This window comes from Lynx canadensis, chromosome B4 (genome assembly GCF_007474595.2).
Source record: "Lynx canadensis isolate LIC74 chromosome B4, mLynCan4.pri.v2, whole genome shotgun sequence".
Lineage (NCBI taxonomy): Eukaryota > Metazoa > Chordata > Mammalia > Carnivora > Felidae > Lynx > Lynx canadensis.
The window spans coordinates 70,263,910-70,291,272 of record NC_044309.1 but is presented as its reverse complement, the minus strand read 5'-3'; the positions used below and the strand labels follow the sequence as shown (position 1 = coordinate 70,291,272).

At 37.8% G+C, this 27,363-nt stretch overlaps 1 protein-coding gene across 1 annotated transcript in view; it reads left to right on the top strand.

The window, feature by feature from the left end:
• Nucleotides 1-27,363, top strand: part of ADAMTS20 (ADAM metallopeptidase with thrombospondin type 1 motif 20) — a 177,954-nt gene that overhangs the window by 134,061 nt on the left and 16,530 nt on the right. Inside the window, exons 30-37 of the mRNA XM_030322578.1 lie at nucleotides 7,258-7,431; nucleotides 7,516-7,686; nucleotides 11,838-12,038; nucleotides 12,728-12,857; nucleotides 13,511-13,605; nucleotides 13,691-13,785; nucleotides 14,515-14,648; nucleotides 22,892-22,983. Of these exons, the coding sequence (XP_030178438.1) occupies nucleotides 7,258-7,431; nucleotides 7,516-7,686; nucleotides 11,838-12,038; nucleotides 12,728-12,857; nucleotides 13,511-13,605; nucleotides 13,691-13,785; nucleotides 14,515-14,648; nucleotides 22,892-22,983 (1,092 nt within the window). The remainder of the gene's footprint in view (nucleotides 1-7,257; nucleotides 7,432-7,515; nucleotides 7,687-11,837; nucleotides 12,039-12,727; nucleotides 12,858-13,510; nucleotides 13,606-13,690; nucleotides 13,786-14,514; nucleotides 14,649-22,891; nucleotides 22,984-27,363) is intronic.

Here is a 27,363-nt window from a genome sequence, read left to right as displayed (position 1 = left end):
GTGATTTAGTTGCAAAAAAGACTGTCCAACTCTGAATTTATATAGTTGTTATGTTTTGCTTAAAATCAGGGTTTTCCTGGACCACCTGGGTGGCTCAGTTGGTTAAGCGTCTGACTTTGGCTCATGTCATGATCTCATGGTTCATGGGTTCAAGCCCCACATTGAGCTCCATGCCCACAGCTCAGAGCCTGGAGCCTGCTTTGGATTCTGTCTCCTTCTCTCTCTGCCTCTCCCCCGCGCGCACACGCGCACGTGCGCGCACTCTCTCTCTCTCAAATATAAATAAACATTTAAAAAAATCAGGGTTTGCCTTACTTTATCTGCACCAAGATATAATGCACCAGAATAATGGCAAAGTGGTTTTCCCCAAAGGGTGAAACACTGTAAAGTCACTGAACACAGCACTGAACGCAGCATGTGGCAGAGACTTTCTAATTCTGACACCAGCCAGGAACCACTGGGGGATGGGTGTGGAAGTGGGACAGACTTTGGCTTCTTGGCCACCAGCATTCCTGTTGATCCCCAGGATTCTTCTGCTGTGCAGCTGCTGTGGTCGGTATTCATGAGGGACACTTTCTGACCCTTGACCTCCAGCCCCACAACAGCAAATCAATCATCAGTGCTAACAAATTGGCCTTGGCTTACCACCAAGTATGAAATTATATAAGACTCACTAAATGGACGTGTTTAAGGGGTTTCTAAGATACAGATATGAATATTCAAAGACTATAAAAAAACACAGATGCTTTTGTACAGTCTGCTTTCTTCTCTTTGAATTGGTTTTCCTTGTCATAGAAATTAGCTTCATACACCCACACAGTCCCCAAATCTCTGCCAGAAACAAATGACCATTTGTGAAGTCGTTGGCTTTTGATTTATTCTATAAAAAGTACCCACATGAAGTTAACAATTGCAGGCTGTCACTGTGCTACATGTAATAATATATTCAACAGAAGTGTAATTTCAGAAGTAGTTACGAGCTAATCACCGGTTGCTGCTCTGTTCCGACTGTATAAATTGTAACATTGCTTTAGTATAATCACTCACTATAAAATAATTTCATTTTATTACTATTTTACATTATACCTCAAGTGGAAAGACTCATTTAGCAAATTGTGACCACAAAGGTGCTCCAGTGAGTTTTGAGGTAACTCTCTTCATTTGGTATTTGATATCATTTTTCAAGGAAAGGATTTAGTAATTCATTTTAGCAACTGCTGCCAAACAGAAACAAGCATTGGTGTGCAGAGCCATTTGTCCTCTCACTCCAGATGTATACCTTTAGAGGCAAAGTAAATACTAGAATCATTTAGGAAGGGAAAAAAAAAATCTCCCTCCACTTTCTGAAGAGTTCTTTTGAGTTCATAAGAGTTCTTTTGTTTGTTCTGTTCTGTTTTGTTTTAAACTTAATTTTACCTATTTGAGAATACTAACTTTGCTTGTATATTCAAGTTTTTAAGGCATGGTGCTGGAGACCTCATTGTTTCATGCTGCATCTACTTAGGTCAGTACCATCCAAATGTAGCTTTTATGCTCAGAAAAAAAAAAAAAAAGTCCAGAATTCTTGCCTCCTCTTGATCATGGCTAGTCTGCTGGACAACTTGGAAAGAGGATCTCACTCAACCCTACTGAATCTAGAGCTACGTGATTATCAACCACTTGCCTGGTTCCCCTTCTCTGAGACCCATCATTTTCTTTCTAGTATTTTAAGATCAGAGCTGGAACCAAAGGTGATAGAAGTTGTGAAATCTCACACATCTATTGACTGGTGCCCCCTCTCCCAAAGCCCCTGGAAACACTTTTTTTTTTTTTGAAACTGTATGCTAAATGCTAACATTTTAAGTGATTTTGCATTTCTCTAATTCCATATTTCCCAAATACATAAATCCATATTCATATATTTTCAAAAATTTCTGATGTATACATATATATCTCTTATAGCCTAAAAGACAGTAGATCTTAATTAAGTCCCGATAGCCTCTGATCAAGAGCCCAGAACCTCTTCATCTCTCTTCCCCGGCCAAGCGATGTTCCTACCAGTGAAGAAAGCTGGAGCCCCAGGACAGGGAAGATGTGTTTTTGCTCTGGGACTGAGTGAACTATGCTTCTCAATCTCTTCTGGTTGGTTCCAGCAATCCTGTTTTTGCATTTCTATGCTGCCTGTTCATTCTCTTCCTTTCTCCTCTTTCTTGATACTTAAGATGGCCTTTCTTTGAGTGGCCTCAGATGACTAACTCTCCGGTTTAAGGCATGTATCAAGAAAGTTTTCGAGGCAGAAATAATTTTATCTCTGCAAGAAAAGTGAAAAAATTGGGAATAGGAAGGGAGCAACAAGGGACAGCCACTTCCTGACCCTGTCAAGAGTCAACTACAGCTATAGAAGTTAAGTTGCTTATATCTGCAGCAAGCAAGGAAGTTGGGGGTGGGGGGGAAGCATGTGAACACAGGTCTATTTGAGCTTTCCCTACTATAGTTGCAGTCACAATTATTTCATTATCATCATTATATACCAGGTCATCGTTATATTTCCTTAGCAATATATTGCCACTCTTACAAGGGCACCTACAGTCAACAATTGTAGATTGTCACTGTGTCACATAGTGCACATTCAATAGAAATCTAATTCCTACGTGTACTGAATTCATTGCAAGCTTATCTTTGTTAAAAAAAGGTATGTTGTCTAAGTACAAGATACATAATGGATTTTACAGTTTATGGGGAAAAACAGTTTAGTTGATCACATATTACATATGATGTAGTTGTCTAAATTACTAGCAACATAATAGGCCACAGTAGTGATGGATAGTGTTCAAATCTTTGGCACAGATCCTGGTCAGATTTTTGGAGCAGTGCCTATTCCAGGACCCACACTGTAAGAAAAGTCTTGACAAATTCCCACATCCCCAGAGAAGTACAGTCAAATGGTTACAACCATTCTATGTCAGTTCCATTGTATTCTACTGCAAGTAAGGAAAGTCCTAATGATGAGTGGCTTCAACTCAAAGACATTCCTTGTTTACATAACAAAACCAGAAGGTCACTGGCTTTAAGTTTGACTCAGCAGCTTTACAAGGTCAAGGTGCTGGATTGGCATTTCTGTGATTTTATTGGTCAGCTCCTACTGGTCATAAAATAGCTGCCACAGTTTTAGGACTTACCCCTTTATACTTTCTCACATGAAAGTGAATATGCATTTGTTCTGTGTTGGAAAGGAGGACAGATTCCAGATGGTCGGTAAATGTTTAAAGACGACTATTTCAGCTCAGTCTGGGCAAGTATTTGTTAACTTTAGAGTCACCCAAAAATGGAATGACTGCTTTCAGGATATGGTGAATATACCCAGACTGAGGGTATGAAAGTATAGGTAGGTTTGATGGTCATTCATTTACTATTGCTGTAAAAGGAATTTCAAAATCGAAGAGAAATGGAAGTTACACATTCCTAGAATCTTTCCTAACTCCAAACGTTCTACTATTGAGAATACTGCTGTTACATTATTGACTCACTGAAATAGACCACAATTAAGAATAACTATGGTAAAATCAAAACCTATATCTGTTATTAAGAAATTATAGGGGCACCTGGGTGGCTCAGTTGGTTAAGCGTCCTACTCAATCTCAGTTCAGGTCTTGATCTCAGGGTCATGAGTTCAAGCTCTGCACTGGGCTCCACAGTGGGTGTGGAGTCTACTGGAAAAAAAAAAGATAAATAATGCATCAAGAGACAAGACATCACTATTTGAATTTTAAATAATTTATGAAATAGCAGCTTGGTGAACCTACTTTTGCAATGCACGTTCTGGCATTTCTAGCAGTTGCTGAAATGACTACAGTACCTGTGGACTGGTGAAAGTTCACCTTCTCCAGTTCCACTGTCAAGTCTTTCAAGTGCCAGCCTGTGCAGTTACAGTACATTACGCATAAATCGGATGTTCGTCTGATTGTTCCTGTCTGAATTAAATAATGCTGTGTTGGTGAGTTAGTGCATTCAGTATCTGTGTTATACTTGTAATTATGGTCTCCCATTGACTTCACATTAGTTACCTGGATTTTAAAAAAAGATAATATGTAACATGCTTATAAATCTGGAGTTCTATGAAGCTGTTAAGTAAGGATACATATTTTAGAGTTAGAGGTGTGCCTTAAGAGGTCATTCTAGTAAGTCACTTGACTAAAGAGTGAGTAATCATATCTTCATAGCATCCACCCCTGTGGGGGAGACTGACCAGGCAAAGGTTCTGCTTTGGAAATGTTGAATTTGGGGTGTCTTTGACATATCTAGGTAGAAAACACAGGAAAGTTCTTGTAAATACGTAAAACATTCTTGTAAATACATGGAAATGCAAATGTTGAGGTCAGAATTAGGATCAAGGCTGGAGAGAACAGATTTTAAAAATTGGTGCATAGAAGAAATTGCTCAGAGCGTTCAGAGGGTGTATACACTCAGAGCGTTCAGAGGTTCTAAACAGAATCCCAGAATCTGCTAATATTTACGGCTGACCTGAGAAAATAGAGTCAGGTAAGGACTCTGAGAAGGAGCAATCTAAAAAGAATAGAGTACCTGGAGCCCAAGGGGATTTCAATCACAGAAGCCAGAATGGCTCCACAGAAAGTGGTCAGTGATACTGAATGCGTCCATGAGATTAAGATCAGATTTGAAAAGTTTTTGTTGGATCTCTCAGTTAGGGTTATTGATGATATTGGGTTAAGAAATATTTCATGTAAGCCATAAATTCTCTTTTCTGTTCAAATCTAAAATTGCATCAAATTGCTTTTTTCTATTCTTATCTTAAAAAAACTGAAAAACAAAAAGTTACTTGTTTTCTTTCAAGCAGTAGACCATTTTTTTTTTTCCTTTTAGGGAAGAGGTCCACAGTAGTAGTTACCCATGGTCACAATGGATTTTTCAGTGAATTTTTTGCTATGACCAAGGGACCAATAAACCACTGTGGCTTATTGAATTTCAGAAAATTATAATTGTCTGATAGAACAACTTGCTAAGCTGTGTTTTGTGAATTCTTTTTTTCCAGGATTTTTTTTTTCAGGTTTAGAGGCAGGAAGTTTTCCAAATGTAGTTTATATTTCTGAAATTATCCCTGGAAAATGTTTGTAGGAGCCTTATTTTATAGGCTACACATTTTCAAAAGAGGTTCAGATAAGCTAAACTACATCTAGACATTTTAGTCTGCTTAATATTGTGCCCTGCACCGAACACACATTAAATTATTGTTTTCTCCATACAAAGGAGCTGGGTTTTGTGAAAGCACTCAATGAGGACACAATTCAACTGGTTACGCATAGAATGAAGGTAAATGTAAGCTATGTAGATATGTATACTGTTCTTCATAAGTTAAAACATATATATAAATTCTCTTTCAAGTCAGTGGTTATTACTTCTACACACAAGAAAGAAAACTAAATTTTCAAGTGCATTTAGAATGAAATGCTGCAACAGTCTGTAAGAGAAATTCAAGTATACAAGTTCTTAGCTTTTGTGGGATATAAATATTTTTTCATTCATGGTAAATCCATATTCTGCAGGTATATACATTTATTGTTGCAGAAAAAGAAACTTGTTACTCTGAGACTCCTACGGAAACATAAAGTTTGGTGAAGGACCTTATTTTTTTTTTTAAGTTTTACTTATTCATTTGAGAGAGACAGAGACAGCATGACTTGAGGATGGGGAGAGAGAGAGAGAAGGAGAGCGAAATCCCAAGCAGGCTCCATGCTATCAGCGTAGAGTCAGATGCAGGGCTGGAACTCACAAATGGGATCATGACCTAAGCTGAAACCAAGTTGGACGCTTAACTGACTGAGCCACCCAGGTGCCCTTGCAAGACCTGAGTTTTTACCCTGACAATATCACAGGTGGGAACAGTGGGGCAACCCCAGATATTCCTCAGTAGGACTTCCAATCCTTTCTGGAATAACCCAGAGTGTGTGTGTGTGTGTGTGTGTGTGTGTACATATATGTGTGTGTGTGTATATATATATATATATATATGTATATATATATTTCATATATATATTTCATATATATTTCATATATATATTTCATATATATATATGAAACAAACTCACAAATTTTATCAGTATCACTGGGCATTCTCCATACTTTATTAATGTTGGCACCACAGCTCTTGGTTGTGGTCAAGCTGTATTGTAAATATGAGCTGGCATTCTAGAACTGCAAGGGCCCAGAGAGGTTACCAGCTCCTTCCCCATCCCCCAAAGGCAAGGACAGCTTAGGGTAAGGCGTCAGAAAGAACTGAACTTAATCTTGCCTTCTAAATTGTTTTTTTAATGTTTATTTATTTTTGAGAGAGAGAGAGAGAGCGTGAGCAGAGGAGGGGCAGAGAGAGGGAGACACAGAATCCAAAGCAGGCTGCAGGCTCTGAGCTGTTAGCACAGAGCCCAATGTGGGGCTAAAACCACAAACCGTAAGCTCGTGACCTGAGCTTGAAGTCTGACGCTTAACTGACAGAGCCACCAAGGCGCCCCTCATCTTGCCTTATAGAGGCAGAAGCACAGGCAAGTGACTTACCATCTCTGAGCCTCAGGTCCTCAACGCTGCTGGTCACAGGTAGAACTGTTGTTAGCAATAAATCCAGGGACACATCCTATGAAATTTTACAAATAACACAAAATCTTTGAACAGATGAGAAAAAGGAAACCTGAGAGGCTATGGCAAGATTGTCTAAGTTTACAGTTTGTACAATCAGCTTCCCCAAACACTTGTCCATTGAAACACAATCATGAATCAACAGATTAGCAAATATTTGGATCCCCAAACTGTAATGGTGCAAGTATAAAGGTGAGCTTCACACAATCTTGGAAATTATTGTTCCTTTAAGGGAGATTATGCATACAGTCTCAGGATTTAAGTGATGTTTAAAAGCAATGTAATAGAATAGTTTCATTGTGCAGTGAGTTTTATAGATATTAAGAATGTTGAAGTCAGAATAGTTTTCAACTGGGATGGAGTGTCTGGTATAAATTCTCGTATAGTTTGTCATGGTTTCCATAAGGCTTGAGTAGGTACCGCAATATAAAAATCTATTTGCGTACTTGTATAGATGCTTCACCCCAGACAGCCTTAAAAATACTGATTGCATGTCTATTCTACCCAATGCCTGATGTAATGTCAGGCTATGTTTCAAAGAAACAAGAAAATAGGCCATGGCACTCTTTTGCTATCTTTACCTAATTTGATATTTGCTCGCTAATTGTTCAACTCACTCGGGCGTCTTTGTAGTGCTCTGTGACCTGTGGTCCTGGAGTTCAGCAAAGGGATGTGTACTGTCGGCTGAGAGGCGTTGGTCGGGTGGCTGAAGAAATGTGTGCTGGATCCACCCGGCCTGATTTTCAGCGGCAATGTTGGCGTCAGGACTGCATGCAGTACCAGTGGGTGGCAGGAGAGTGGCTGAACGTGAGTATTGAGAAGTAAACTTTGAGAGACACTGCATAAAAGACTGACAGAAAAAAAAACCCTATTTTGTCATTGCACCTCTAGTGTTCAACGTCATGTCATAAAAAAGAGACACATCGGCAAGTGAAGTGCATTGATGCACAAAACATTCAAGTGAATGACAGTTTCTGTGAACCTTCCACCAGACCTCTTTCAATCAAGAAATGCAGGAACCCTTCCTGCAAGTATATTGTGGTAACAGGAGACTCATCACAGGTAAGGCAAAGAAAAAAGTTAAGAAGTTTTGCTCCTGAGTCTAAAAACAATGGAGTCTAACATTTGATGTGGTTGAAACTGGGTCTAAATTTGTGGGGCCAGATAGTGGTATTCAGAGCAATCTAAGCAATGGAACCACGCATGGATGGTGCAGAGAGAGTAATAGCAGCATGTATGTTCAACTCTAGCTCGGTTCTCAAGTGTCAATTGCGGCCGACTGTGAAAGCAACCACCAGGAACAGTTTGGCAAACTGGCCCTGAGGAATTGCCTGCTGTTTAAAAACAGTTTTCTTGAGGTATAATTGACAAACAATAGACCACACATATTTGAAGTGTATACACCCATAGAACCATTACCATATTCAAAATGAAGACCATCTCCATCACCCCCCAAATTTTTCTTGTGTGACTTTATAATTCCTTCCCCTCTCCCTTCCAACTACAGATAACCTAATATGGTTTTCATGTTAGTGATCCCTCACTATATTATTTTGCATTTTCTAGAGTTTTGTGTAAATGGAATCGTACCATAGAAACTACTTTTTGTCTCATGATTTTGGTGACTTTAAGTATTTTGAGATTCAGTCAGGTTGTACTATGTATCAATAGTTTATCCCTTTTTATTATTGAACATTAATCCAGTTGGATATCTGGATATGGATATCTCCAAGTCCACTAAAATCTTCTGTGATGTCTGATCTGCCATTAATCCCCAGGCAGTTTTTTTTTTTTTTTTAATCTCAGGGACTATAATTTTTATCTTTAGAAGTTTGATTTCAGCTTTTTTAGATTTTCCATGTCTCTACTTTTTGAGTATGCTACAGTTATTGATAACTCTTTAATGTCCTTCTCTGCTAATTCTAATGTCTATGTGTGTGCACATAGAGGGAATTTTATTATGCTCTCAAGTTTGTGCAACCATCACCATGATCTACAGCTAGAACATTTTATCACTCCAAGAAGAAACTCCATATACAATAGTAGTCATTCCTCATTGCCTTCTTCCCCCTGGTTCCAGACAACCACTTACCTGCATTCTACATTGATGGATATTCCTGTTCTGGGCATTTCATATAAATTGGATCAGACAATATGTGGCCTCTTTTATATGGCTTCTTTTACTTAACATGGTATTTTAAGGATCATCCATGATGTAGTATATATCAGCCATCATTCCTTTTTATGGATGAATAATATTCCATTTTAGTCATATGCTACATTTGGTTTATTCATAAGTTGATGGACATTTGGGTTGAGCCACTTTTGGACTATTCTGAATAATGCTGCTGAGAGCATTTGTTTTCAATTCTCTTAAGCAAATACCTAGGAGTAAAGTTGCTGAGTACTATGATAACACTGTTTAACTTTTGAGGAAATTCAAAACTGTTTTCCAAAGTTGCTGCACCATTTTGCAATCCCATCTATTTTACATGCCTGGAATAAATCTCACTTGGTCATGGTGTATAATCCTTTTTATCTGTTTTTGGAACTGTTTTGCTTATGTTTTGTTGAGGACTTTTGTGTCTACATTCATTAGAGATATTGGTCTCTAGTTTTCTTTCTTTCTTCCTTTTTTTTTTTTTTTCGTCATATCTTTGTCTAGTTTTGGTATGAGGGCTATACTGGCCTCATAAGATGAATTAGGAAGTGTCCCTTACTCTTCTTTCTTTTGGAAGAGTTTTGGAAAATTTAATGCTAATTCTTCTTTAAACATTTGGTGGAATTTACCAGTGAAGCCTCTGGTCCTAGGCTTTCCTTTGTGTGAAGTTTATTATTATCATTATTATTATTATTATTAATTCAATCTCTTTTCTTGTTATAGTTCAATTCTTTCTCCCTGCACCCCAGCACATATGGTTGTTGCTGTCTTCTTATTTAATGACTTTTTTTTTAAACTTACTGTAAAGTCTGTACTCTTTGTCACATGTAATCACCGAAGTTTTGCTTGATTAGTTTAATTATGAGCTAATGATTGGGTTGCGATTTCCTTAGACACCTGGAACCAATCTCCAGCCTTTGCCAAGAATCTCTGTTTGTGTAGGAACCTTTAACACTCAGCCAGATAATTGACAACTCGTCCTTAAGCTTACTGTCCTGCTTTTGTGCATGGCCTGGATGTCAACCAGAGGTGAAAATGTAGGCCTGTCCCAGGTGCTTCCTGAGCATGTGTGCAGTCCGGGACATGAACTCACCCCTATACATGTGCACAGCTTTCTAGGTTTCTGTGAATATATTGGAGCTTTTCACTGCCATTACAGACATCTCATTTCCCAGATTTTCCTCTTAACCTTTTTTTTTTTTAATCTGGCTTATTTTTTGCTCCAACTGTTATCCCTGTTCTGGGAGCTGCAAAGTTAAACAGTGGCTTTTAATTGGGTTCAATAAATGTCCCTAAGGGGAAAAAGGCTTTTAGCACTGAGTCAGGTCAAGTCAAAGAAAGAAAGAAAGAAGTTAAAGGAAAAGAAAAGAAAAGGAAAGAAAAGAAAAGAAAGGAGGTAAGAAAGAAAGAAAAAAAGAAAAAGAAAGGAAGGAAAGAAGGAAGGAAGAAAGAAGAAAGAATGAAAGAAAGCCTTGCAGGTGGGATCTTCTAGAAAGCCATCAAGCAATTCAAATTATGACAATTATGTGGAAAGGGGGATTTGAAAAATGTCCAACCCAGTTGTGCCTCTTTTGTGGCTACCAGGCTGCTCTTTTCACCATGTTTGCAGGGCTGTGGACTTTCAAGGCTACTGTGGAGCTAGAGAGGGGAAAATAGGTGTAGGGTAAGTCAAAACACCACAAAGCTCCCTCTTCATCCTGAAATTTAGGCTTGTTTATTAAATAAATGCTTCCTGGATTGTTGCAAGCCTTTGGTTAATTTCCAGAGTTCTGGGAAAGTTAATTCTGACAAATTTTGCCAGTTTTCTCATTGCTGTTATGGAGGAGAGAATTTTTAGAGGTCCTACTTTTCACTGCCCCCTCTTGACCTCTTTTGATAGATGGATTTTCTCCTCATTATAGGTTATATTTTCCTGCTTATTTGCATGCCAGTTAATTTTTTAAATTGCATATTAGACATTATGAATTTTACCTTTTTGGCTGTTGGCTATTTTTTTTATTCATATGCATATATTTTGAGCTTCATTCTGGAATGAAGTTACTCTGTCTGGAAACCATTTGATCCTTTCTTGCCTTGCTGTTAAGATTTATTAGGTCAGGCTAGTACATTGCTTAATCTAAGGTTAATTATTCCCCTCTACTGTGGCGAGACCCTTTTGAGTACTCTACCTATTGTCCCATGTATATAAGATTTTCCAGTCTAGCTGGAGGGAACAGGCACTATATTTGGTCTCATGTGAGTACCAGATATAGTAATTTCTGGTAAGACTTCTGGTTTGTTCATTCTTTGGCCTCGGTTAGTGTCCTCACATGTATGTGTATACTGGTTGGAACCGTGCTGTCCCCTTGTGTTTCCTTTTCTTGTTCCAAGATCTGGAAACTCTCAAAATAGTAGGCTAGAGCAATTATGGGATCACTTGTTTTAATTCCATCTCCCGGGTATCACTATACTTTATTGCCTAATGTCCAATGTCTTAAAAGCCATCGTTTGATACATTTTGTCCAGACGTTTTTGCTGCTTCAGGTTAGAAGGCAACTTATTTCTTGTCACTCCATTATTGCTGGAAACAAATATATTTGCCTATTTTTCATCTTTAATAACATCACTTACCTGTTTTAGTCAAATGGTATTATATATCACAGTATATATATTAAGATAAATGTATGCTAACTTATATATAATTACTAGTAAGTTAAGGATAATAAATGTTCTTTATTTTAGATAAGAACCCGTAATATGTTCCATTTCTCTGAAGCTGTGACTTTCAGGAGATAAAGCTTTATCCAATTAAACTGTTAGCAATGTAATGGAAAACAAAAGCAAAAAAGCACAGGCACTACAAATGGACAGTCTAGCTGGAATCTGCATCCTTTCCATTTATTGGTACAACTCTGGAAATGTTATCCAATGTCTCTGAACATTTGTTTACTCATCTGTAAATGAGGCTCATAAATTAGATTATAGTCCAGTATATATTAAGCACCTGGCAAACATAGGCCCTAATTAAGATTAAGAACATCTTTTTCTCTCCTTATAATTGTATATTTTTCAGTGTGCAGGTAACTGCGGATTTAGTTACCGACAAAGGATTACATACTGCATTGCAGTCTGGTCTACTGAGAAATATAAGCTTCATCAACTTTGGCCTATAGACTATCGAGAATGCCCTGTTCTGCCTTCCCCTCAGGTTTACAAATGCAATTTCAGGAGCTGTTTGCATGTGGCCACTTGGAAAGTTGGAAAATGGAGCAAGGTCAGTATATAATTATGAATCTAAAACCTTTTGAATGAGAGTTTCTAGGTTTAGTATGCCTGGTAATCTGCACCGCTAACTAGATTGTCTCATACCGCTTTTGTCTAAAAACCACTATCAGTTACTTGTATAAATATCTCTTTTTCTATGCTTGCCTGCTTACAAGCAAGGACCATGACTAATAACTTATTGCTATTCCTCAGAGAACTTGGCACAGTGGTTTGCATTTTGAGTAGATGCTTAAGAAATATTTATTGGTTAAGTGAAGAAGCAAATAGATCGGATGTATGAGTAATGAAAGTCATTGGCACTATATTCCATTCTCTATTTGATAGAAAGCAAGTGAATGAATATTGCCTTGTAATCTTAGCATCTAACCATGAGAAAAAACTTTATAGTCTTAATAACCATCATCAATAATGCTTATCAAGTACTTACAATATACTGTTGATATAACTATACAAAATAAATGAAAAGAAGACAGTAACTGAGAAATAATAGATTCTGGCTCATGCCTAAGGATTACTTTCACCTGTGATTGTCCAGCCTCCAGGATATTTTTGTATCTGCAATAGTTCTAGCCACTATGGATCACCAGTTTGTTCCAAAGGGGCCTAGTCTGAAAGGAGAAAATATGGGTTTACTGGCCTTATTATCTAACATTATCTATCACTGTATCCTGTTCACAGTGCTCAGTGACTTGTGGAGCTGGGAAAATGGAGAGAAGAGTGGAATGCGTGTCTATAAATGGTCGGTCTAGTAACTTATGTTTAAAGCGTTTAAAACCAGATGCTCAAAAGAAGTGTTATGTCAATGATTGTAAGTAATAGACTTTAAAAATCTACCTAGTACCTGGGTGTTCCTGGGAAGTTTTAGTTAAAATTTGAAAATAGGGGTGGCTGGGTGGCTCAGTTGGTTAAGTGTCCAACTTCAGCTCAGGTCATGATCTCATGGTTTGTGGGTTTGAGTCCCACGTCAGGTTCTGCGCTGACAGCTCAGAGCCTGGAGTCTGCTTTAGATTCTGTCCTTCCCTCTCTCTCTGTCCCTCCCTGCCCTCTCTCAAAAATAAATAAACAAAAAATTTAAATTTTTTTAAATGTTTATTTATTTTTGAGAGAGAGAGAGTGTGTGTGAGTGGAGGAAGGGCAGAGAGAGAGGGAGACACAGAATCCAAAGCAGGCTCCAGGCTCTGAGCTGTCAGCACACAGCCTGACGCGGGGCTTGAACCCACGCACTGTGAGATCATGATCTGAGCTGAAGTCGATCGCTTAACCGACTGAGCCACCCAGGCGTCCCATAAGCAGAAAAAATTTAAAAACAATTTTGAAAATAAATATTTGTAGTAGTCATGCGTTCCACAAAACAAAATGTCTATTTTTTTTCAGAGTATAACAATTTTAGTATGATTGAGCTAAATTCATGCTAAGTTTGTTCTTTGTTCATTATTGATATGTATTCATTTGTCCTTAAAGGTAAAACATTTACCAGCTGCAAAGAAATCCAAGTGAAAAACAACATTACCATGGATGGTGACTATTACCTTAACGTTAAGGGAAGAATAATAAAGGTATTTTGAAAGCAGTTTGTATTTGATTTTAACATGGGCCGTTGACTGGAGAAACCTTTTCTAGATGTTTGTATTTTCCCTCTAGATCTATTGCACAGGCATGCACTTGGAGAACCCCAAGGAATATATATCATTGGTTAAAGGTGAAGAAGACAACTTTTCTGAAGTGTATGGTGTTAGGTATGAGATTTTGGCTTATCTGTGCATTTTTGTGGTCCACCAAGAGAATTAGAAGTTCCAGCTTTCAGAGTGATACTAGAATAGCTCACAAGTGGGACAAGTAATTTAGGAGCAGGTGAACATGCTAGGACCTAAACCAGATGTTGTCCAGGCCTGTTTAATAAAGACTTGAATATTAACATGGGCTCACAGAAGGTGAGCCATGGGACAACAGAGAAGAGTTTAAGAGCTATGTTTATTTTAAAAGAAATAAAATTAATAAGGGGTGCCTGGGTGGCTCAGTCAGTTAAGCGACCAACTCTTGATTTTGGCTCAGGTTGTGATCTCATGGTTTGTAAGTTTGATCCCACATCACGCTCCATGCTGACAGTGCAGAACCTACTTGGGATTCTCCTTCCTCTCTCTCTGCCCTTCCTCAGCTTGTGCGCTCTCTCTCTCTCTCTCTCTCTCTCTCAAAAGAAATAAATAAACTTAGAAAAGGAAAGAAAATTAATAACAATAATAAAATCTAGGAGAACTATAGCTAAAATATTTTTCCATAAACCATGCTTGAACTTCCCATTGAGAATCAGATATTAATCTTTGGTGATTTTTACATCTTTCTCATTTAGCTTACTGACACTATAATATTGAAGAAGTGTATCTTTTACTCTCCTACTTCCAAAGTTTACCTTTATCTACATGATGGGATAACTACTGCATACTAAAATTATTCTAATGTTGTTTCAGACTACAAAATCCATATGAATGTCCTTTTAATGGAAGTAGGAGGCAAGACTGTGAGTGTAAAAATGACTACCTGGCGGCTGGATACACTGTTTTCAGCAAAATAAGAATTGATCTCAGTTCCATGCAAATTAAAAGTAAGTGCTGCAACTCTAAAATGAAAAGCCTCTAGTTGCGAATGAAATTCAAACAATATGCTGGTGTATATGATAGCTAAAGCATAGAGAACGGCCTCACATTGTGCAACAATTACCTAACTTTTTAAAAGAAGATTAGCTACATAATTTCTTAGCAGTGACATGGACCATGGGGATCCTAAATAAAAACGTTGTGGTAATGACGGTGATAAGATGTTGCCTTTCCAAGATACAACCCTTTGTCTTAAAATCCTCAATTACATTAAGGGCAAGGAAGTTAATATCCTCAACATAGTTGTGTAAGCTTTTTGCAGGGCTTAGAGTGATTATTAACATCAGTTTCAGTTCACAGTTTGTCAAGTATTTTCTCATAAATTGTCTCATTTGGGGGCGCCTGGGTGGCGCAGTCGGTTAAGCGTCCGACTTCAGCCAGGTCACGATCCCGCGGTCCGTGAGTTCGAGCCCCGCGTCAGGCTCTGGGCTGATGGCTCGGAGCCTGGAGCCTGTTTCCGATTCTGTGTCTCCCTCTCTCTCTGCCCCTCCCCTGTTCATGCTCTGTCTCTCTCTGTCCCAAAAATAAATAAACGTTGAAAATAAATAAATAAATAAATAAAAATAAATTGTCTCATTTGATCTTTTTTATAACTCTGTACTAGTCAGGGCAGAATTGCATCACATCGTTGCAAGTGATGAAATTAAGATGCACTTATAAAGTTAAGTCACTTGTCTCAGTTTATACAGTTAGTAACTGGCATTTAGAGATAAAGTCCCACCCACAGATCCCAGATTCTGGACCTGCTGCCTTTCTAGGAAGTAATTCAGAGTATAGCCAAATCAAAACATATTTATAAAACCTGATACACACTGTATATGAAGCAGCCTGCCATCCTGGAAGTTGCATTCCTACCAGAAAAGGCAAAGAAGTTCATTTCAGAAACAGAAACTGTAAATTGCAATTGAATCACCAGTTTCATGGTTTTATAAACATAGTTTATAGTTTTATAAACTATAAAAAGAAACAAAAAATCATTGAGACAGAGGATGCATGAGTACATCATCTGTAAATCACAGTCATATGATGAACTATTGTTAGTAATAATAGCTACCATTTACTGAACACCCACTGTTACTGCAGTGGGGAAGCATTATACTGTTATGTTTACAATTCTGGAGTTAGAACTCCTGGGAGTAAATTCTTTGCATCCATTTACCAGTTACCTAACTTTGGGCATATCTCTTTAAACCTAAATTCCTTCATCTGTATAGTGAGAAACTGACTCTCAGATTTTTTTCTTCTTCTTTCTATCCTTCTTTTTTCCTTTCTGGTGATGATTAAAAGATAATACTTGTAACATACCTATTAAGTGCCTTACATATAGTAAATGCTCTGTAAATACTAGTTGTTATTAATAATGTATGTTGTAGCATTGCTAAGTACATAAGGGGAACTTGGTAACTTATTTGCTGTTTATTAAGTTGCTATAATTCATGATTTTATTGAACAATCCTGCCATTTGCCAGGCATTAGACTGGGTCCTAAGGATATAATGTTGAATGCATACATTTTCAACTCCCTAGTCTCTCTTTTCTTTCCTCACATTTGGGTGTCAAAAACCAGTCTCAGTTAAATATTTCCTCTCTGATGCACTTGCAACATGAAACATGAGTGTAGTACCTCATCCACTGCTCTTCTCACTGCTCTCACCTAAATGCATGGCTACTAAGCTCATGAGAATCCTTCATGCTGCTGAGTAATCTTGTTGTCCTCCCCTAGTTTATTCCCACCCCCAACCCCCTAAATGCTGAACATCTTCTCCTCTTGCTGCAAATTTCTAAAATTTCTAACACTTCCACTTTATCTACTCATTGCTAATGATCTTGCTTCCTATCTCACTGAGAAAGTAAGAACAACTGGAACAGGATTTCTACAACCATGCCATCTGCAACCTACCCAAACCTTTATTTACCGACTTCCTTCTCTCCTGCTTACTGTGAATGAACTATTCCTGCTCCCACCTAAGGTAGCTCTCTCTTGTGCTCTAGGCTCATCACATTGTACCTACTCAAGAACATTTCTCAGCACACTTTCCCTTCTCTCTTACATCATCAGGTCTATCTCCATTTCTCTAAATCCAGTGACAAATTTAGTTTTCATCTCACTTGATCTATCAGCAGCATTTTATCCAGGTCCCCATGCTCTCATCACTTTGTGCCTGACCTGGCCACTCTCTCCTGTCTTTCTTACTGTTTCTCGCCCTGACTGGCTACTCTTCATCTTCTACAGCATGTTGAAAAGCTTTCAGACACAGTCACCCCTTGGGAATCTCTTTCTATTTATAGGTTTCAAATGATGGTCCCAAATATATATCTCCAATTTGGACTGTTATCCTAAACTCTAATATTCATCTCTTGACTCAGCAAATCCACATGAATGCCTAATAGGCATCTCAAACTCAAAGTATGCAAAACTTTGCCTTCAGTATTTCTTCCCACATCCACTCCTTCCATCTCAAATTTTTATCATTTCAGTAAATGGCACGTATAGTCTCCTAGTTACTCCAGCTAAAATCTGGCAACATCTTAGCTTCTCCCTTTCTCTCACACCTGCATGCAATCCATTATCAAATTCTGTCAGATGAATCTCTAACATACATGCTACTATGGACTGAATCATGTCTCCCAACATCCATGTGATGAAGCCCTAATCCCCAATGTGATGATATTTGGTAATGGAGAGATAATCGGGTTTAGATAAGGGTAGGACCCTTATGATGGGATTAATGCCCTTTTAAAAAAAAGAGAAGACACTAGAGCTCTCTCTCTGCCATATGAGGACACAGTGAGAAGGGTGACCATATACAAGCTAGAAAGAGAGCCCTCAATGGAACCTGACCCTACGGGCTCACTGACCTACACCTCCCAGCCTCCAGATCTTAGAGAAGTGCATTTCTGTTGTTTAAGCCACCCAGTTCATGGTGGTTTGTTAGGGCATCCTGAGCTAAGACACCTATCAAAAATTACTCTCTCCCTACCTCATTGCTGCCATCTTGGTTTGAGTCCGCACCATTTTTTCACCTGGGTTATCATGCCTACTAAAATTATAGTATTGCTATTTCAGTATTGCATGACTCTCCCATCTCCTGACCTAGATTCTCAGCAGGGAAGCCAGAGTGATCCTATGAAACATAAGCCATGCCATATCTTATACATTACCCCATTTCATCTTTTTGACAACCTTGAACTCTGATCGAAACTCTCCAAACATTTCCCATCTGACTCAGGAAAATAAAAAATACTTTCAATGGTCAACAAAACTCAACATGATATCTCCATCTCCACGCCTCTCTGCTCTCTCTTTCCACACTCTTTCCTTGTACACTCTGTTGCAGACACACTCATTTCTTTGCTGTTTCTTGAACACTTCAAGCATACTCTTGCCTAAGGCCTTTGCACTTTGTTCTATTTGCCTGGAACAGTTGTGGCACAGTTACCTATATGGTTTACTCCTTCTTTTGGATTTCTGCTTAGTTTTGTCTTTTTCAATCAGGCCATCCTGGACCAGTCTGCACTCCTAAACTCCCTTTCTCCTCTTGTTTTAATTGATTTAATTTTTCTATAGCAATTATCACCCCTAACATAATGTGGTATTTACTTGATTACCTGTCTCACTCTGGTAGGACTCCAGTTCCATCAGCCTCTATGTCCTCTAATGATGTGTGCTTAGAGTAATTAAAATAATATTCAATATACCATAGGTTCTGAATAAATATTGTTTGAATGAAAAGTCTTCAACTTTCCTCAAGAAACTATCTTGAGAAAATCTTGAAGATAAATTTGAATTAACCAAAGCAGAGAAAAGGAGTTTCAGGAGGAGGGAACAGCCTGGAACAAAAGCCTGGAAAATGTGAATCATCTTGGTTTCATTAAAGAACAAAAAGTCCAGAGGCACCTGGGTGGCTCAGTCAGTTAAGCATCTGACCTTGGCTCGGGTCATGATCTCACGGTTCATAGCATCGGGCTCTGTGCTGACAGCTCTGAGCCTGGAGTCTGCTTTGGATTCTGTGTCTCCCTCTCTCTCTGCCTCCCCCTGCTTGTGCTCTGTCTCTCTATCTCTCAAAAAAAAATAAATAGGGGCGCCTGGGTGGTGCAGTCGGTTAAGCGTCCGACTTCAGCCAGGTCACGATCACGCGGTCCGTGAGTTCGAGCCCCGCGTCAGGCTCTGGGCTGATGGCTCGGAGCCTGGAGCCTGTTTCCGATTCTGTGTCTCCCTCTCTCTCTGCCCTTCCCCCGTTCATGCTCTGTCTCTCTCTGTCCCAAAAATAAATAAACGTTGGAAAAAAAAAATTAAAAAAAATAAATAAATAAATAAATAAACATTAAAAAATTTTTAAAAAGAATAAAAAGTCCATTTTTCTCCAAGCATAAAATGAATGGATGTTGGGGGATGGTAGCTTGTTAGAGAAGTTCCCAGAGAGCAGATCATGAAGAACAGTGTATGCTAACTACACAGTCGAGTTTTATAAGTTATGAGAGCCATTGGGTATAAGTTTCAGCAGGAGGAAAGACACTTGGAAGGAGAACAAATTTTGTTCATGAAAATAGTTAAGAAGCTAATATAATAATCCAGATAGAAAGTGATGAGGGCTTAGAGTAGGGACTAGGTTCAGAAGAGAGGGCCTCAAGAAGTTTTAAAGAAGTACACTTTTTAGGATTTTCTAACGGAAGGAATATGGGGATTACCAGCATACAATATTTAGAAAGATTTCCAGAATAACAGAATGGATGGTAACACAGTTCATTGAGATGAGAAATATAGCAAAAGAAGTAAGTTTGGAGAAAAAGGTAGTGCATTTAGTTTGGGTATGTTGAGATGGAGCTATCTGTGGGTTACGAGGGTAATGATGGAGAAAATAGTAGCAAAGCATGCTTGATTTGAAAGTTGTGTTTGCTCTGTCTCCGCCCAACCCATAAGTGCCAGCATAAGCAGTGGTGTGAGGATAAATGTTTAACAACCAGCATTTAACAACCAGGAAATAACATCTGGTTTGTAGAATTTGCCAGTGTCTGTAGTTATATTTATTTCCACCATGCCAACTTTAAGCTACCAACATGAGCTCATTGTACATGGAATTGGGAAGAGACACACCCAACTGGTGCTTATGATTTGGCACACGCTGACTCTGGCACACAACTGAAAGCCTCCTAGTCTTGGAAACTGCCATTGGTGATGTATTTCCAGCAATGCCCCCTTTGGGGATTGCCTTTAGGGGATTGGTGTCATCATAGGGGGCATGCAGTAGTCATGAAAAGTAATGCAGTAGTCATGAAAAGTAAAGTGATATAAGTCACACAGAGAAAGACAGATACCATATGTTTTTATGTGGATCTTATATGGATGTGGATCCATATATGTGGATCCTGAGAAACTTAACAGAAGACCATGGGGGAGGGGAAGGAAAAGAAAAAGGTTAGAGAGGGAGGGAGCCAAAACATAAGAGACTCTTAAAACCTGAGAACAAACTGAGGGTTGATGGGGGGTAGGAGGGAGGGGAGGGAGGGTACTGAGGAGGGCACCTGTTGGGATGAGCACTGGGTGTTGAAGGGAAACCAATTTGTCAATAAATTTCATATATAAAAAAAAAAAACTGAGAACAAACTGAGGGCTGATGGGAGGTGGGAGGGAGGGGAGGGTGGGTGATGGGCATTGAGGAGGGCACCTGTTGGGATGAGCACTGGGTGTTGTAGGGAATCCAATTTGACAATAAATTTCATATTAAAAATTTTTTTTAATTAAAAAAAAAGTAAAGTGCTTTAAAACAACATTAGTGGAGGTGACATCCACTAACTGGAAGACTGTTGATTGAAATATTATTTAAGTGATTCAAGAATGATTTTAGGGTTCCTTCCAACCTGTTTTTGATCCAATGACTCTATTTTTGATACTTCATACAGAATCCCCAGCATTATTGCCAAACAAGTTTTGCTAACAATTTTAGCAAATGTAAGATTCAAAAGAAAATGATAATACAATGCAGTAATATATACATTATTTACATATACACATATATATGCATAGATACATATATGTATAAATATATGTGGTCTATAAGCACTTATGTGTTGCTTTGTCATAATTTGTTAAACTTTAATGTTTTTTCTTCTGTAATTTGCTCCTGACCCCACTTTATTTTAGATATTCACTATTATGTAAAATATAATAAGGCATTTTGGTTTTTATTTTTTATTTTTTTATTTTTTTTATTTTTTTAATTTTTTTTTCAACGTTTATTTATTTTTGGGACAGAGAGAGACAGAGCATGAGCGGGGGAGGGGCAGAGAGAGAGGGAGACACAGAATCGGAAACAGGCTCCAGGCTCTGAGCCATCAGCCCAGAGCCTGACGCGGGGCTCGAACTCACGGACCGCGAGATAGTGACCTGGCTGAAGTCGGACGCTTAACCGACTGCGCCACCCAGGCGCCCCAGCATTTTGGTTTTTAAAACTTTTTGATTAATTACTCATGTACCTGCCATTTTTAGGGTAATTTTTGAGATAAACATTTTTTATTTAAAAATTATTTATTGATGGACTTCAAGCTGTATTGCAAAGCTATAATCATCAAGACAGTATGGTACTGGCACAACAGACACTCAGATCATGGAATAGAATAGAGAACCCAGAAATGGACCCACAAATGTATGGCCAACTAATCTTTGACAAAGCAGGAAAGAATATCCAAGGGAATAGAGACAATCTCTCCAGCAAATGGTGCTGGGAACCTGGAAAGCAACATGCAGAAAAATGAACCTGGACCACTTTCTTATACCGTACACAATAAACTCAAAATGGATGAAAGACCGAAATACAAGACAGGAGGCCATCAAAATCCTTGAGGAGAAAGCAGGCAAAAGCCTCTTTGATCTTGGCCGCAGCAACTTCTTACTCAACACGTCTCCAGAGGCAAGGGAAACAAAAGCAAAAATGAACTACTGGGACCTCATCGAAATAAAAAGCTTCTGCACAGCGAAGGAAACAATCAGCAAAACTAAAAGGCAACTGATGGAATGGGAGAAGATATTTGCAAACGACATATCAGATAAAGGGTTAGGATCCAAAGTCTATAAAGACCTTATCAAACTCAACACCCAAAAAACAATCCGGTGAAGAAATGGGCAAAAGACATGAATAGACACTTCTCCAAAGAAGACATCCAGATGGCCAACTGATACATGAAAAAATGCTCCACATCACTCATCATCAGGGAAATACAAATCAAAACCACAATGAGATACCAGGTTACACCTGTCAGAATGGCTAACATTAACAACTCAGGCAACAACAGGCAACAAAATGTATATTTATACATGGCAAGGATGTGGAGAAAGAGGATCTCTTTTGCACTTCTTGTGGGAATGCAAACTGGTGCAGCCACTCTGGAAAACAGTATGGAGGTTCCTCAAAAAATTAAAAATAGAACTACCCTATGACCCAGCAATTGTACTACTAGGTATTTACCCAAGGGATACAGGTGTGCTGTTTCGAAGGGACACATGCACCCCCATGTTTATAGCAGCACTATCAGCAATAGCCAAAGTATGGCAAGAGCCCAAATGTCCATCGATGGAGGAATGGATAAAGAAGATGTGGTGTGTGTGTGTGTGTGTGTGTGTGTGTGTGTGTGTGTGTATGGTTTCAAATATGAAATCTTGCCATTTGCAACTACATGGATGGAACCAGAGCGTATTATGCTATGCGAAATTAGTCAGAGAAAGGTAAATATCATATGACTTCACTCATATGAGGATCTTAAGACACAGAACAGATGAACACAAGGAAAGGGAAGCAAAAACAACATAAAAACAGGGAGGGGGACAATACATAAGAGACTCATAAAAATGGAGAACAGAGGGTTAGTGGAGGGGTTGTGGGAGGGGGGATGGGCTAAATGGGTAAGGAGCATTAAGGAATCTACTCCTGAAATCATCGTTGCACTATATGCCAACTAACTTGGATGTAAATAAAAAAATTAAATTAAATTAAAAAATAAATTACTAAAATAAAATAAAAATTATTTATTGAAAACCTGATATATGTTATGTAGTATAATTTGTAGCATATTTGCTTAAAACTTTGAATTAATTATATAAATATATTTAAGAATGTAATATAAAGACTGTATGCTTTGCAGTGAAGACTGGAAAGTATACAATGCCTCAATACTAAAAAGGTTCATTTATTTTTTAGCCACAGACCTTCTTTTTGCCCAGACAATATTTGGAAAAGCAGTGCCATTTGCCACAGCTGGAGATTGCTATAGTGCTGCCAGATGTCCACAGGTATGTCATGTTTGTTTATTTTTCCCTCACTGTAAAAAAAAAAAAGGATACTCTTTCTCTTAATTTTCTTGACCATAATATTGCAAGAAACATAAGTAAATAGAAAATATGAATTTCCTATATGAATTTTATTTCAAAGGTTATAGATAAATTTCGGAGGAAAAATACCTTTGCCAATTTTAAGTTTGCTTAAGAGGTGTAATAGCGAGGATTTTCAAATTATTCAGAGCCTATTTCTCCTTCCATGATGCATTTTCATTTTTAATCTTTCTACCCAGTCTGTGGAAATGAACGTATGTATATAACAAAGTAAAAAACTGGATCACAAGCTTGTGACTTTCTTATACTGCTGCTAACATTGGCTATATTAGCTGTCTGGGTGTGTACCAGACCCAGAGTAACTTTTTATTATTTGTGAAATAGTATATTTCCATGACTTTATTCTTATTTTATTTTTTTTATATCCAGAGTTCTCTTCACATACCCTTTATGCCATCTCTGTGATTTCCAGTGTAAAGTATGCTTTCTAGAAGAAATTTACTATCCCATTTTTAGAATTTTTTTTATTTTAATAAAAAAACGGGGGAGAAAGGAATAGAGAGGGGAGAAGGAGAGAGAGAGAGAAAGAGAGATAGAGGGAGAGAATCTTAAGCAGGCTCCACTCTAAGCACAGGGCCTGTTGCGGCAATCCCAAGACCCTGGAATCATGACCTGAGCTGAAATCAAGAGTCAGGCACTCAACTGACTAAGCCACCCAGGCACCCCTTAACAAGAGATTTTATAGAGTCTATGTGAACAGTGTTATGATAAGATGGAGAAATGTAAGCTAGATTAATGTAGCATTGTTAGGCGGATTCATAACTAATTCAAAAATCATGCACAAGAGGTAATAATTATAATATTGATATTTTCAAGAGAAGTGGCTAATGGTTTGCCATAGCCCTCTCGTCTTGGAATTTCCCATTCACTATTCTAACCATCTGACAGAGAAGGTATACTTATGTTAAAAAGAGAAGGCGTTTTCTATATTATAAAAGGACACTTAAAGGAGATCAAAAGGCACTAGAACTATGGACTCAAATGAATAAGAAAAAATAAATTTCTAAATTTTAGGTACAGAAATGCAAATAGAACATAGTGATATCATATGAAAAAGACCGAGGTGTTTTATTCAACCACCACAAGTTCAATATGACTCACATAGATTATGGAGTAATTTCTAAACCACCCAGTATAATCATAAAGTACCCAAACACAATATCAACACCAAAAGATTTTAAATCTCTGTCTGGAAAAGGGAAGTTTTTAATCTGTCTAGGAGTGTAGGAGGCAACAACCAGGGGAAAAAAAGAGAGTTTACATTATGTCACATAAGGAAAATAAAGGAAGCTAGGAAAAGAATGGGAAGCTATGGTAACTATCTTTAAATATTTAAAGAGCTCCATGAAAGAGGGGTGAGGTCAGTGTGTGTTATAGGGCAGAAGATTCCAGCTCAAGCTAAAGAAGGCTTTTGACAAGGGAGAGTTGTCCAGTAAAAAGACCCCCAAGATCTGGGGCCCAAACAAATCACGAATTTTTGCCTATGGTTTTTAGAAATTAGTCTTGTATCCTGCAACCCTGCTGAATTCATTTTTTAGTTATAATAATTATTTTCTTGGATTCTTTGGAATTTTCTATATACACAGCAATGCCATCTAGAAATAAAGATAGTTTCACTTCTTCCTTGGCAATCTGGATGCCATTTATTTCTTATTTTGCCTCATCACCCTGCCTAAAACTTCCAGAGCAGTATTAAATGAAAGTGATGAGAGTGGACATACTTGTCTTGTTCCTGATTTTAGGAGAAAAGCATTGAGTCCATCATGAAGTGTGTTAGCTGTGGATGTGTTACAGATCCCTTGGATCAAGTTGAGGAAGTGCCCTTCTATTCCTAATTTAAGTGGTTTTATAATGAAAGAGTGTTTGTTTTTGAAATACTTCTGCGTGTATTGAGGCAATCCTGTATCTCTTGTCCATTATTGTGGTGATATGGTATATCACACTGGTTAACTATTGTATGTTGAAACAACATTCCTGGGAATGTTCCTGAGAAATCCCATTTGGCCTTGGTGTATATATTTTTTTTATATGTTGCTAGATTTGATTTGCTTTGTTGGGAATTTTTCATCTATTTTCATAAGGCATATTGGCCTAATCATTTTCTTTTCTTGTGAGGTCCTTATCCAGTTTTGATATCAGGGAAATATTGGCCTTGTAAAATGAATTGGGAAGTATTCCCTCCACTTCTACTTTTTTGGGAGAGATTGTACATAATTAATTCTTATTTTTCATTTTCTAACAATTCTAATTCCAGTTAACATTTAATAGTTAACGTACAGTATTATGTTTCAGGTGTACAGTATAGTGATTCAGTAATTCTATGCGTTAGTTAGTGCTCATCATGATAAATGTACTCTTAATCCCCATCACCTATTTCATCTGATCATTCCCCTACCCACCTCTCCTCTGGTAATCGTCAGTTTGTTCTCTAAAGTTAAGAGTCTGTTTCTTCATTTGTCTCTCTCTCTCTTTTTTTCTTTGCTCATTTGTTTTGTTAAATTCCACATATGAGTGAAATCATATGGCATTTGTCATTCTGACCTATTTCAATGAGCATTATACTCTCTGGATCCACCCATGTTGTTGCAAATAAAAAGATTTCATTCTTTTTATGGCTGTGTAATATTCCATTATATATTTCACCTCTTGGGCTGCTTCCATAATTTGGCTATTGTAAATTCTGCTGCAAGAAACATAGAGATGCATGGAATCTTTTGAATTAGTGTTTTTGTATTTAGGGATAAATACTCAGTAGTGTGATTACTATATCATAGGGTAGTTCTATTTTTAACTTTTTTGAGGAACCTCTATACTGTTTTCCACAGTGGCTGTACCAGTTTGCCTTTTTACCAACTGTACTCTCTTTTTCTCCACAACCTTGCCAATGCCTGTTGTTTCTTGTGTTGTTGATTTTAGCCATTCTGTTAAGTATGAGGTGATATGTCATTGTGGTTTTTATTTGCATTTTCTTGATTATGAGGGATGATGACCATCTTTTCATGTGTCTGTCGGTCATCTGTATGTCTTCTTTGGAGAAATGTTTTTTCATGCCTTTTGCTATTTGCTATTGGTTTTTTTTGTTTGTTTGTTTGGTGTTGAGTTGTATAAGTTTTTTGGATACTAACCCGTTGTTAGATACGTCATTTACAAATACCTTCTCCCATTCAGTAGCCTTTTAGTTTTGTTGATTGTTTCCTTTGCTATGCAGAAACTTTGTATTTTGATGTCATACCAATAGTTTATTTTTGCTTTTGTTTTCTTGCCTCAGGAGACACATCTAGAAAAATGTTGCTACAGTCAATGTGAGAGAAACTACTGCCGATGAACTCTTAAAGGGTTTTTATGGTTTCAGGCCTCACATTTAGGTCCTTAATCCATTTTGAATTTATTTTTGGTATAGTGCAAGAAAATGGTCCAATTTCCTTCTTTTGCATGTAGCTGTCCAGTTTTCCCTGAACCATTTGTTGAAGACACATTCTTTTTCCCATTGCTTATTCATTCCTCCTCTGTCAAAGATTAATTGAACATATAATCTTGGGTTTATTTCTGGGTTTTCTCTTCTATTCCACTGATCTATGGACCTATTTTTGTGTCAGTACCAGTAATATAACTTGAAATCTGGAATTGTAATACCTCTAGTTTTGTTTCTCCTTTTTAAGATTACTTTGGCTATTCAACAAATTTTAGAATTATTTTTTCTATATTTGTGAAAAATGCTGGTAGCATTTCGATAGGGATTTCATTAAATCTGTAGATTGCTTTGGGGAGTGTAGACATTTTAACAATATCTGTTCTCCAAACCCGTGAGCATGGAATCTTTCCATTTTTTGGTGTTGTCTTCAACTTCTTCCAGTGTTTTCTTCTTCTTCCAGTGTTTTCTGGTTTTCAGAGTAGAGGTCTTTTACTTCTTTGTTCCTAGATATTTTATTGTTTTTGGTGCAAATGCAATTGGGATCATTTTCTTAATTTCACTTTTTGCTACTTCATTATTAGTATATAAGAATGTAACAGGTTTCTATACATTGATTTTGTATCCTGTGACTTTACTGAACTCATTTATCAGTTCTAGTAGTATTTTGGTGGAGTCTTATGTCATCTGCAAATAGTGAGAGTTTTACTTCTTCCTTACCAATTTGGATGCCTGTTATTTCTTTTTGTTGTCTGATTGCTATGACTAGGACATCCAGTACTATGTTGAATAAAAGTAGCAAGAGTGGACATCCTTGTCATGTTCCTGGTGTTTGGGGAAAAGCTCTCAGTTTTTCACTATTGAATATAATG